Source organism: Phaethon aethereus (genome assembly GCF_964289735.1).
Source record: "Phaethon aethereus genome assembly, chromosome: 7".
NCBI lineage: Eukaryota > Metazoa > Chordata > Aves > Phaethontiformes > Phaethontidae > Phaethon > Phaethon aethereus.
In genome coordinates this window covers 11,822,873-11,835,084 of record NC_138583.1, presented here as the reverse complement: position 1 = coordinate 11,835,084, position 12,212 = coordinate 11,822,873, and the positions used below count along the sequence as shown (strand labels likewise).

The following is a 12,212-nucleotide window of genomic DNA, read 5'->3' as shown; positions in this document are numbered from 1 at the left end:
CTTTGTCTGTGAACAACTTGCCAGAGTGTCTGATTTTTTAACCCTATAATTTATTGGATATTATATATTTTAAATTGGTGCAAACAGCTTTTATGTGCAGAAAACCAAAACAAGCAATAAAAAAAACTATTTTGTTATCTTTTTCCATGTGTTGGTGGTTAAAAATACTTCTTAGTATGCTAGTTAAAAATTAACCTGCTGAATGTAAAAGATATTTTCAGAAATTCATGCAGTTTAAGAATTAAATGACTAGGCCACCTCATGAAAAGAACATTTGACTTCTGCATTTTTAGTATGCAATTTTGTGGGTTTTTTGCTATCATAAATGTGATCGTTTCCTTTAAAACAGTGACAATCACCTTTACTGTTGGTTGCTAATGTTAGGTTTTCTTCCTTTGTAGGTTCTCAAGACTACCAAAGCTAAAATGGAGAACCCTCTTTTAGGTCTCAAAAATACAGGACTGGCTTAGAGAATTAAAGATAGAGTTCAGAAAGAAAACAATGTTCTGCTTTACATTCTCTCAGACTTGTGTGTTTGGACAGCACAAATACAGTACTAACAGCAGAACCTGTGACAGTTATGTTGGTTCCTCCAAATCTTGTCTCAGAAATGAGTCTCACAGCTCCCTGCAAAGTAATTGGTCTGATTAGGTGGTAGGAAGGAGCTTCTTTAAATTCCTCAGAAATTAAGACGTGTCATCCGCTTAACATCTTAGCATCTGTTAACTGCCTCTTGCACATTTCTCCACTACATCAGTCTGAAGGACACTTTTCTGGACCTTTCAGAGAGAAAAAAAAAAAAACAAGCAAGCCCTTGAAATATAGAGAAATTGGCCCTTCTTTCGGTGGGATGAAGCATGTAAGGCATTTCACCCCCTCCTTCTTTCTCAGTTTGGTGCACGTTTGCCTGGGTGAGTACAATAATCACTTTAACTAAAAATATAGGAGGATACAAGCATAACCTTAAATCCTGTAGTAATCCTTACTGATGTGGCAATGTTGTCCTGAAATATTTTCCTTGGCAACTAATCCCCGTGCAAATGTTACTTTCTGTGTTTATAGATTTGGAATTTTTTTTCAAATGGGCTATTTTGAATCTGTAACAGTCAGTCAGTCGAATGACAACTAATTTGTTGTTTCTTGTTTTTTTTAACTTTGTTTGCTGTTGTCTGGCAGCAAGTAAGTAACTATTTAATTATGGCTAATTGCTCATGCAGTAGGCATAATTTTAAGACAGAATGTGCTTAGAATACTGGGTAAGGTACTGAGGCACTGGGAAAGTTTCAGACTTGCATGGGTAGAGTAGGGGAGAAATGTACCGTCATTGCAAGCTGAAAAGGTTAATTTTGCAATGAAACTGTCTGGAACTGATTGAGACTTTTTTAGACATACTACTACTTGATTTGATTCTGTTGTTTGGTGCTTTTTTTCCCCCCATATACTCTCTCTCTTTATTTGCTGCTGTGTGAATATTAGCACAGTGGCATGTAGAAGTAATTTTATTAAAAATAACTGTACAGATACAGTTCTGAAAGTCCATTGCAGCAACTGGGTATGTTATGCATTCGTAGTATTCCCAAAACAGCTCATGTTTACTGAGAGTCAGGTAACAAAGACAAATAACTGACACCTACAAAATGCTTTTCCTTGGCTTCTGTTTTGTTTTAATTGCAGTTCAGGCAAATTATGCCCCCTATTTCTTTGATAATGGAGGCAGAAGCACAAATGGGAACATGGCACTTCTCAGCCTTTCGGAGGACACACCTGTTGGTCAGTATTAAAATGAGTATGTTTAAATTGTGTAACTGGATCTGCTGATTGCTGATTAGCAACATATTTTTTGTAGGTTGTTGTTATATACTGTGGTCTTACATGTTTTTCTCGAAAGCTTTTAATTTGCCTCAATTTAAAATGACATATTTGAATTGTAGCTGTAATTTAAAACATTAATTTTAGCTCCCCTTTTCTTGGTCCACCAATCTATTCACAGCATCAGAGCAGAGGCCTTTGGGGTCAGAAATAAATTTGTGCTGGTAAGGGGTTTCTTACCAATTCTTACCAAGGAGAAGAAACCCTAGTTGCTAGTAATTTTATCAGCCTTGGTAAAAGCAGGCTGTACATTGGAAAGTAACAGAGGCATGATTTTCTTTAAACAGTTATCACATTTTTCATGTTTACTGTAAAAACTGGTAGAAAATGTTTCTACTTGGAGTGAAAATTGCTTTGTCTAAATAACTGATGTTTTTTTAAAAAGGTTTAGTTTTGGTTTATTGAAAAATCAAAAATTGATACATTTTTTAGCTTTCAGCATTTTGAGGCAGGTCTATTTAAGCTTCTTTTAACTGTAGCTGCATTAAGAAAAATTAAATAAGAACAAAAAGTGATTTATAATCAATATTTTCGGGGGGGGAATAATTTCCTAACATTTAAAAAACTTTATGTAAAATATATTACAGTGACTAATAACACCTTTTCTTCAAACATTGCACTGAGGTTTTGTTTGGGATTTGCTTCTTTTTGTCTGTAGCTTTTACAGGCTAAATCAGAAAAGCATGTAGCTATTGCAAATTGAGTACCAGAGTACCCGTTTATTAGCTATCTCATGCATAGGGGAGAGAGATGGCTGCGCGGAGGGGTGCACCCAAAACCTCTCGCTTCCCAGGGCTTAGGCAGCTGGGGGAGGCGAGGGTGAAGGAAGGATCCAGAGGGCACAGCCTCCTCAGGAAGACTAATGCTGCCACCTTTGCCTTCCTAAACATGACCAGGGTCACTCACTGCTTTGGGAAGCGGCTGCCTGGGGTTTGCTCAAAGTCTCCATTTCTGGCCCAGTGGTGTTAATGCCAGCCAAGACCCACACCGGGCCTGCTAGGGGATGGGGAGAGAGTGATTGGAAGCAGTGACTTCTCCTTTCATTGCTCATTGTGTAGAAGTGATGCATCTATCCGATGAACTTAAAAAGAGGTTGCTTATGATGCAGCAGGGATTTGCTATAAGCTCGGTCAAGCTTAAGTGGAAACCACAGCTGAAGGCCAACAGTGATGTACTGGCACTTGCAAAAGCCAGAGATAGACCAAGGAGCTGTGATTTTTGCTGTACTTCTGCCCAGATTCACATGGAAACCATACTTGCTCAGTCTTGGTGATCTGGACAGCTCTGCTGATTCCTGGTCTAAGATTAGCTAGTGGAATCACTTGTCTAATAGTGTAGATAAGGTTTGTAATGCCAGATAGCCGCAAAATGGGACCTCAACTCAGTTTGTTTGGGGTGGTGTTTGCCAACTCCACCACTCAAACCACAGGCAGTACAACTCATTCGCTTGCCATCAAACTCCCCTCCTCTGGTGTGGTGCCAGCTCGCAGACATTTACAGAGCGTCAGCCTCTCCGGGCCACCGCTGGGACCCTCCAGCCACCTGTGTGGTCACGGGGAGCTAAAGGTGGCACAGAGCCGCAACACAGTCAAAAGTGTCCTTACTACCAGGACCTCAGTGCTGCATGGTCTTAGATGACAGCACACGTGCAGCAGCAAAATACAGGAGTAATATTCCAGTCCTGGGCCCCAGTGCATCTGATCTGGGGCACCAGGCTAAAAAGAAGAGTGTGAATGCCTCAACAGCAAAACAGCAGTGTGAGGGGTCAGAGCTTGTGTTAGCATCCTTGTAACTAGCCTGTGTAAGAATAATGACGACTATATGATAGGCTTTTGCATGTGCATTTGTAACATTAGCAACCAGACTAGGTATGTAAAGGTCCCTGCAGGGTTTATGCTTTGGTTGCAGCAGTGATAAAGCTCAAGCTGCTCGGTCTTCAGTGCTGCTGTGCCTCCTGCCTGCTGGCTTCATCCAGAATGTGTTTACATTGCCTGGCTCGTACTTCTACCTGCTGTATAAATGTGCTTTAAAAGACAGGAGAGAAGCAACTTCCGGCTTAAATTTCCAAAGGGGCCACCAAAAGCATTTCTCTGAGGTGAAATGTTAGGAGGTGTCAAGTTTAGGCTTTTGCAAAGGGACTAGAGAAACCCTTGGGAAGCGGGGAGATGACCTTACTTTTGAGAAGTCCAAATGTGGTAGCTTTGCCATGCAGCTGCTGGAGCTTCTTTGGACTAATTCCCAGGACACCTTTACTAAAGGCTGTGAGTACCGCAGGGTCCTCTCTTCTGAAAGCACTTTGTGAATTTCCCTTGGGACGTGGCTGCTTGGGGTTTGCTCAATGCAAACTGCTGCAGCTACCCACCGCCCACGTCAGCACAGCCACTCCTCAGGGATGCTTTGGTAAGGAGGCTCCCGGAGGAGGGCACAAATGACACCGCACTGCAGTGCTGCAGTGCTGGGTGTGCAATTCGGCTTCATGCAGGGCAAGAGGGACCAGTGTTTGCATCAGACAACAGTCAGAGGTTTGTGCCACAGCTCAGTGAGGGCTCACCCACTGCCCATGCTAAACAGTTGCCAGGTTGGCCCTTTTCTGTGGCCCCAGTGACAGGTCTCGCACTGCAAAGGAGGCTATTACTCTTCAGCCCTCTGCTGTGACCTGCTTCAGAAGAAGGGGGAGGAATCTGGTCTCCCATGTCTGCATGCAGTCCTGAGCATCCACGCTCTAGCAGTTGTCTTTCAATTTGAGCAGGATGATCAGTGACAAAACAGGGGAATTAAAACTTCCATATGTTTGATTCTGGATGACTTCATCCAGGCTTAGGTGCTGCAAAAACGGGCACGTTGCCATTAGGTCTTCCCTGTGCTTACATAAAATTTGGAGTCATGGGCAGGATGCTTTTCTTGGCAGCAGCTAGTGTCTGATCTGAGCAATGCCCTGAACAGTAGTTTTAATAAACCTCCTGGAATTTTACAGCAGTTGGCAAAGTGGTGTGTGTTAGTTATATTCCCAGGAATCTGTAGGCAAGGGACTTGCAACATTTTGGAGCTCCAAAAGGAGATGATGGATTCTCTGTGTGACTGTAGAAAGAGGAATTGCAGTGCTGCAGCTGCATGAATGCATCAAATTCAAGAAAATCACATTATCATTCTCATATCATCCTTAACTTGACCTTCTTTTCCCTTCTGCAATTTTGCTTACTTACAGATAGTTGTAATGTACCAAGTTACATACATTGTGACATAAGTTATCATAAAAAGAGCAAATACTATTTCTGTGTGAAAGCTTGAAAGTGTCTGCAGATTTCCAGATCCCATTTATTGCTGCAGAGCATGAGACCCCTCGAGGTAAGAACAGGAGCCCCTTCCAGTGCCAGATTAAAGAAGAATGGGAAGCTAGAACTGCAATAGCAGTTGCAGGTTGTGTGGCTGTTTGGCAGGGCGGGTGGGTGATTAGCTCTTTGCAAAGCATTGCCTGTGTACATACAAGATGTACGTGTGCTCCTAATCGAGGTCTTAAGGCGTGTGTGGGATGCTATTTCAGGTTGTTTGTTTCATCTTACCTCATTAATCCCTGTAAGCCCTCATAGTGGGGACAGAGTGGGACTGAGAACAGCTACAGACCAAGGGATTGAAGCATACTCAGAAGGCCTAAATTCATTACTTTCTTGAAGCCCAAGTACCATCGGTGCTCTGGAGATCTTTGCATGCCTCTCATCCTTGCATTCTTCCTTTCTGTTTTTCCCCATGCCCCCAAGTATGCACTGCCCGCATTAAAAGCCTATTTGCAGTGGCTGCTAGCTACCTACCACTGGCTGACTGACCACTTCAGGTCCCTCCATCCTTCAGCTCACCCTGTTGTTCCTACATGCTCCTGGTCTTATTTCTTCCCATCATTCACAGCTGGCTGTGGAGAGCCCTCTTGTTCCCTATGGTATCCATCATTCCTTCCCTGTTTCTATCACCCTAACTGATCTAACTGATGCTCCCCAAACTGGTAATAGTCCCTGCTAATGTGTTTCCTGGTCCTTCCTTCAGTGCTCAGCGATCGCACCCTGGTGCTCTGCCATCTCTCTATGTGTTTCTGTATTTCATCTGTCACAGACATAGTAGCTGAACCTGCAAGGAATTTTTTCTGTCCACAATTTATTTCCAGCTGTCCTTGTGACAAAAAATATGCGAGTGAAAGAATTAACACGCTTCTTTTTTAAATGATAGTTCCTGTCGGACTAGAAAGGACAGAGACATGGGCAATTTAGCACAAGCTGTGTCTTGAACTCTAGAGAACCCACCAATACCTCACATTCAGACGATTTGAGAAAGGTTAAATTTTTTGAAAGTGCAAAAATATTCAACTTTCTACAGAAACAAGAACAAAGCTGTTAAACACAGCCTGCCTTCTGCATCTCTGCAGCAGAGCTAACACTGCACAAAATTAGTCCCTCTGTAAAGCAGAGCACTGCACAGAGATGCACTGAGGACTCACAGGTGTTATAGTCTTTGCTTTTGTTTTTATTCTTCTAACAGAAACCACAGATACATCAGAAAATTGCCCTCAGATGTCTTCTCCTTGGAGTTGGGTGCTGTGGGTGCTGTGGGGACACACTGCTGCTGTCCATGGCATGGTGTTTTGGGCCCCAAGCTGAGCACTTGCAGCCATCCTCCCCTCTCCCCACTGCAGGGCCTTGCAGCTGCGGGGTCTGTTACGGTTGCTGTTGTAGCAGCCATGGCTTTTGGGCTGCCAATCCTGGCCATGTCTCTGCTTTGCCAGCCAGTGTGGTGTGCTGGGGTGCAGGGAGGGAGTGGGAGTCACCTGGGCATGCTCAGGAAGGAGCAGGAGCTGGTAGTGAATGGGAAAGGAGCCGTTTTTGAGACAATCTCAGTGTGTGGTCCATGTCCTCCAGGAGCCTGAGCTCCTGTTTGCTTGGGGTGAGCTTGGAGTATAAAAAAGCTATCTGTAGGCTTTGCGTTAACTGTCCATCACCTTTCCTGGTGGGGCAGTGGGCCTTTGGCTGAGACAGGTGGAGAGCAGGCATGTAACGCCGGGTGAGGTGGTCTTTGCTGTGACGTTGGGAACAGAAGTGTCCTGTCCTGGGAGCATGGCCATAGATGTCCCTCTCAGCATCTTGTTAACAGACTTCAGCTGTGGTGGTAAAGGGCAATGGGGGGACTGAGCATGACTCCAAAATGTTCTTGGCTTGTTTAACTTGTCAGGGAGGGGATTTGATTGCTGAGTGTTGCACAGCAGAGAGGGAGAGTGTGTCTTCAGTGAGAGGGCAAAACCAGCCCCAGGACACACGGACAGAGGCTGGCCATGAATACATTTAAGTCAGAAATGGAGTAAAATGGAGCAATGGCATGACGGGACAGCTATTCACCCTGAGTGACAGGAGAAAATGACTTTTCAGATGGAATAGGAAAGTGAAGTGAAAGCCTGGCATGGCTTCTGGGAAGCAGCCGTAGCAAGGACCAGCATGCAGCTCCCCAGGGCTTCCCATCCCTGCCTGCTGCGCCATACCCTAGGTACTTGGAGCATCCAGCTCTTCCAGCTGGGGCCCTTACATGGCATTTGCCATATCCCCAGGTACAGACTCTTCTATTCCCTTATCTTTCTGACAGGGAGAGGCTGTTTACTTGGTACTCACTGATAAGACTTTAGCTGTTGTTTTCATTTATTTCCTTTTCAGCAAGTGGAGGCAGCACACTGAGAGGAGTTTTTTAATTGGTATTAACACTGTGCTGAGAAGTGTTCCTTGGGCGTTAATGATATGCAGAGTATTATGCAGTGAAATTACAATTCAGGCAAAATTAGGAATTAGAATGACCTAGAAAAGAAATTTTGATCCACAATCCAATTTAAATGGCACACAGTGTCCTGTATTATGAAAAATGAAGAAGCATCAGCTTTAGCTAGGAAGCAAACAGTCCAGTGTAAAGACCAATGATGTCCTTCATAACTTGCTCAGAAACCTCAGTAGTCTCAGTTTGTACTGATACCAATGTTGCTTTTCCCGTTTATCAGCAAGAAAGTTCCTAGAAAAAGTAGGGGAGAAATTTGTAAGATTAGAAGAACAAGGCCAGATTCAAAGAACTTTCACAGTCTATTCTTCTCTAGCACATGTCCTGCGATCCCTGAGGAACGGTTTGCAGTTCATGTACTACCACCGCTGGTAGTTCGGTGCAGCCGCAGTCACAGCCCTCAACCATGTACCTGGTTGTTGCCCGCAGGCTCTGAGACAGCCCAAACGTGAGTTGTGGTGTCCATCCTGTTTCTCCACTGCACAGGCAAGCGCTGCTCAGCAGCTTCTGCGGACATCCCCACAAGCTAGAAACAGGCAGGACAGCCAGCAGTATATAAAGTGGAAAGGACAGGAAAAGTGAAGAGGGCAAAAAAGCAACTAAGAAGTAAAAACTTCCGACGACTGAAAAAGGCTGAAGAAAAGCACTGTGTTGATAATGATGTCGGTGATATGCTGACAATTGTCACCTGAATTCTCCATGTGGGCCCAGCTGTGACATTAAGACACAGCTTTCGAAAAACAAGAATAAATGCATTCAGTGCTGGTGCTGTAGGATTTTCAAGAGTCTTGAAATTTCTGTCTCTTGATATAGCTGTCTATAGCGCTTTATAAGGAGGCAGGTGTCCTTTCAGGACACTATTTTATATCAGCCCCAGTTTATTCCTCTCCCTGCGTTTCTTCATACTTACACAGTTCAGCTGCTACAGTCAGAGAAGTGTCTCATCAATACCGCTCATTGTCCTTCTCTAATAACTTTTGGGGATCTCAGTTACAGATGTGTTGCTATTTTCTATTCTGTTTTGTGGGAAAAGTCTAAGAAAAATGTGGAAAGTGTGTTGTAGTTTTGTGAACGTGCTTTGCAAATCTTGACTGTTTGTTGGCTCGTGGAGCCAACTCGTGATATGGTCTGTTGTTTGTGCTCCTGTGGGCCCATTGGTTATTGCAGTGTGAACATTTTTCTGTACAAAGTTGCCCAAATATTGCCCTGGTAATTATCATAAGAGAGTTTACTCATAAGTAAGCACAGATCCCACATGGCTTGGCATAATCTTCTGCTATGCAAAGAAGACAGCCATGTTTTCTGAATATCACCGCTGATGCCTGGATGTTGCATGTGCATTAAGCACACTGATCTGTTTGCTTCACGATTTGCATGGCAAGGAGTAAGCAAATGAGGAGCAAAAGGTTGCATTGCAAACTGAGGAAATATTCAAGAAGCTGACCCGTCAGTGCTGGGGGCAGGACATCAACCAAAGCTCTCAACAGAAGCTTATGGTTACTAAAAAACAACACTGCAGAGAGGATATGAGGAAAACATGACTTTTGAGTACAGAATTAAAAATGTCTCAAACTCAGAGTGAGAGTAGTTTAGTCTTCTGGGTTCCCTTTAACAGTGTTCTTTCTTAATTTGATGCTAACTTTCTTAGCAGGGTTCCTTCCATCATTTCTCTGTGTCCTATGCAAAAGCAAAACTCACTACTAACCAGTGAGTCACTGGGCTACAGTATTTCCAGTGCAGAGAACTTAGGTGTAAAGCAGAGTTTCTGTTTCGAATCTCTGCAACTTTGATATCTCAGGTAAGTACCCGAGGCACAGCGGATTGGAAGAAAACAACAACAGTGTTTTAGGTTGCAGGCTCAGTTAACTGATATATGTAAAGTGTTTGAAGTTATTTGGATGAAGATATTAATGCGCTGTAGAATGACAGGCATGCAAGTTTAAAAAAATAATACTAATAAACCATCACCATATTTTGAAAGCGTGGGTGTTATAACTCCCCCAGGAAGTATCACTTCTAATAAACAAAGTCAGTTTACTGGAAAACTGGCACCAACTTCTCAAATGTTTAAAAATAGAAATAACGATTTCTTTCTCCAGCTTGTGAAAGAAATACATTGATGAATTTAGAGAATTTATTCATTGGCATGCGCATGAGTGGGTGTGTTAAGTAGAGAATTTAATGAGAGTGGGCTAATGAGGAGGAGCAAAGTAGGAAAGAAGACTTTTGCATCTATTAGTTCTGAAAGTGGAAAAGTCTGCAAATGTCCTTGCGTCCCCTGAGCTTCGGAGCCTGGGTCCAGTCCTGTGGGAGTGCTGCCTTCAGCTGCCAGATTCTCTGCCTGCTAGTTTGCAATTCAGTTGTTCCCATAGAGCAGAGTTGTGTGAGGGCCTTTTGGTACTGCTGAGATTGTCACACAGCTGTACAACAGCATTGCTTCTGACTGTCCTGGGATGAAAGTTAGTCAAGAGCTTGTCATCTATGTAAACTCTGTGATGTGAACAGTATTGATCTAGGTGCGGTTCCACAGGAAAGGGCCTGAAGTGAGAGAAACTAGTACTGATAAACTCTGTTTAACCAGTAGGCTAAAAAGTGGCAATCAGGACTATCAAACTGTCTACTTATCCATATTTCCTAGTAAGTGGGTTTGATTCACAAAAGCTTTGCCTGCCGCAGGGGAGCTAAATTCCTAAGGAACAGACCAATGAAATATTCACTGATTGAAGTAACCGCAGGGAAATGCTGTTTAATGCCAATTTTTCAGGTACCCATGTGTACACTCTGAATGGAACTGATCCAGAAGGAGATCCTGTGACATACGACCTGGCCTATGAAGCTGGATCAAGACGCTACTTTTCTGTTGACAAGAATCTTGGAAATGTTACGCTGATCGAGGAGCTTGACAGAGAGGTACAGTGAAATGGTACCACTCTGTGTGTTCATGGAATTTCCTTCAGTTTAATTTGATCTGTGGCCTTGAGGGACAATGCCAACTTATTTGCCCCTGAAACGTCTACTTTGCAATTCTGAGACATTATACTTCACCCATCACATTGTTTTCCAGTTGGCTTGCAACACAGACACTGCTATCAAATTTTTCGGCAGCTGTCTGTCCAGCTTTTCCCAAAAGTTTACTCTTTATTCCTATCTTCCGCCACCGGCACCCCATCAAGAGTTATGAAGCAGTTACAGTGCTCTAATCCTCAGACAGGGGACTCTCCTGTCATTAGGAGGAAGCAGAGATTTGTGTAAGCGGTGTTCCAGGACACTTCTCTAGTTATATCACAGACCTTTAGCCCATGTGTAACCATGCGGGTTAAAGATGTTACCAGCAATAGTGGCCTAAAGGCAGCCTTATTCTGGGAACACAGGCACTGAACCCTTCATGTCTCCTTTGTAGGGAAGGGTACACAGTACTTAGTAAACCCTTCAAAATACTGTATACTACACAGAACAATTTTGAACCAATCGTGCCTTCTTAGAGAATGTTTCTTGAAAAAGATGACTGATTTTTCACTAGCACTGTACAGGACAACAGGGATTCACAGACCAACCATTTCTTGACACACAAAGTCCAAGGACCCCTCAGCTGGAGCCTCTGAGGGGTCTTCCTAGCCTCTGCTGTGATTGCTTTGTGGTGTTAGTTGTTACTTTCATCTACCTGCTGAGACACATTTAAATTTGCAGTCTCTTTTCCAATCAGGGCAAACACCATCTCTCTAACAAAGGAATTTTCTTGGTTTACAGAAGGAAGATGAGATTGAAGTTATTGTCAGTATTTCAGATGGCCTCAGTACAGTAAGTATTTAATTGTGCTGTAACTTGTCAAACTGTCTGTCCCCACATATATCCTCCTATTAAATTACCTTATATGGACTATCTCATTTTATTAGAAAGTATAATCTCATTAGAGTCTTACCTCCTGTTTCAAGAGCCACTGAACTCCCAGCAACTCAGGTCTCGCTGCAGCTCCTTGCTCACCTATTTAAGGATAATTACAATGTAGTGTGAGCTGAAAGACTGACTTAGTGGCCTGCAGAATTACAGCAGCTTCCTATGAAGTTTCACTGTCAGCTCAGAAGGATTCATTCCAAAGAAAGATCTGGAGGCTTTTTGGAGAAATGTATGACTTTGTAGGAGCTAGTGTTGGACACCCAAGAGCTGACTGTCCCTCCAGCCCCGCAGTGTTTTTCTAGCATGGACATTAAGAAGATTTGCTTATGCTAAGGTGGTGGGGGTTTTCTTGTCTGCTGTTTAATAAAACTTTGATCACATCTAATCATTAAGGACTGATCTGAGGCATTGCACAAGCATCCAATCCTACAAATTGTACAAATTTCCTTGTCATTTTCAGTTTACAGACAGATGCTGTCAGAGCCAGGGTATTAGTCTGCCAATAAGAGCACCTGGGCTTCATCACTAGAGATGCCACAAAAGCGGGGCCCTCTGACTGCCCCCAAGACTCTAGAGCTCTTCCTCACCTCAAATTAATTGAGATTACTGTGACAAATGTTTGGGAGGTGCCAGCACCCTACAGGCACAACTAC

General features: G+C 43.4%; 1 protein-coding gene across 1 annotated transcript in view; it reads left to right on the top strand.

Annotated features, from left to right (window-relative positions):
* Positions 1-467: 467 nt before the first annotated feature.
* The window catches only part of CDHR1 (cadherin related family member 1), a gene marked incomplete at its 3' end in the record, with an annotated part of 45,284 nt that continues 33,539 nt past the window's right edge, over positions 468-12,212 (top strand). Inside the window, exons 1-4 of the mRNA XM_082002149.1 lie at positions 468-911; positions 1,675-1,770; positions 10,430-10,575; positions 11,413-11,463. Of these exons, the coding sequence (XP_081858275.1) occupies positions 851-911; positions 1,675-1,770; positions 10,430-10,575; positions 11,413-11,463 (354 nt within the window). The 5' untranslated portion in view covers positions 468-850. The remainder of the gene's footprint in view (positions 912-1,674; positions 1,771-10,429; positions 10,576-11,412; positions 11,464-12,212) is intronic.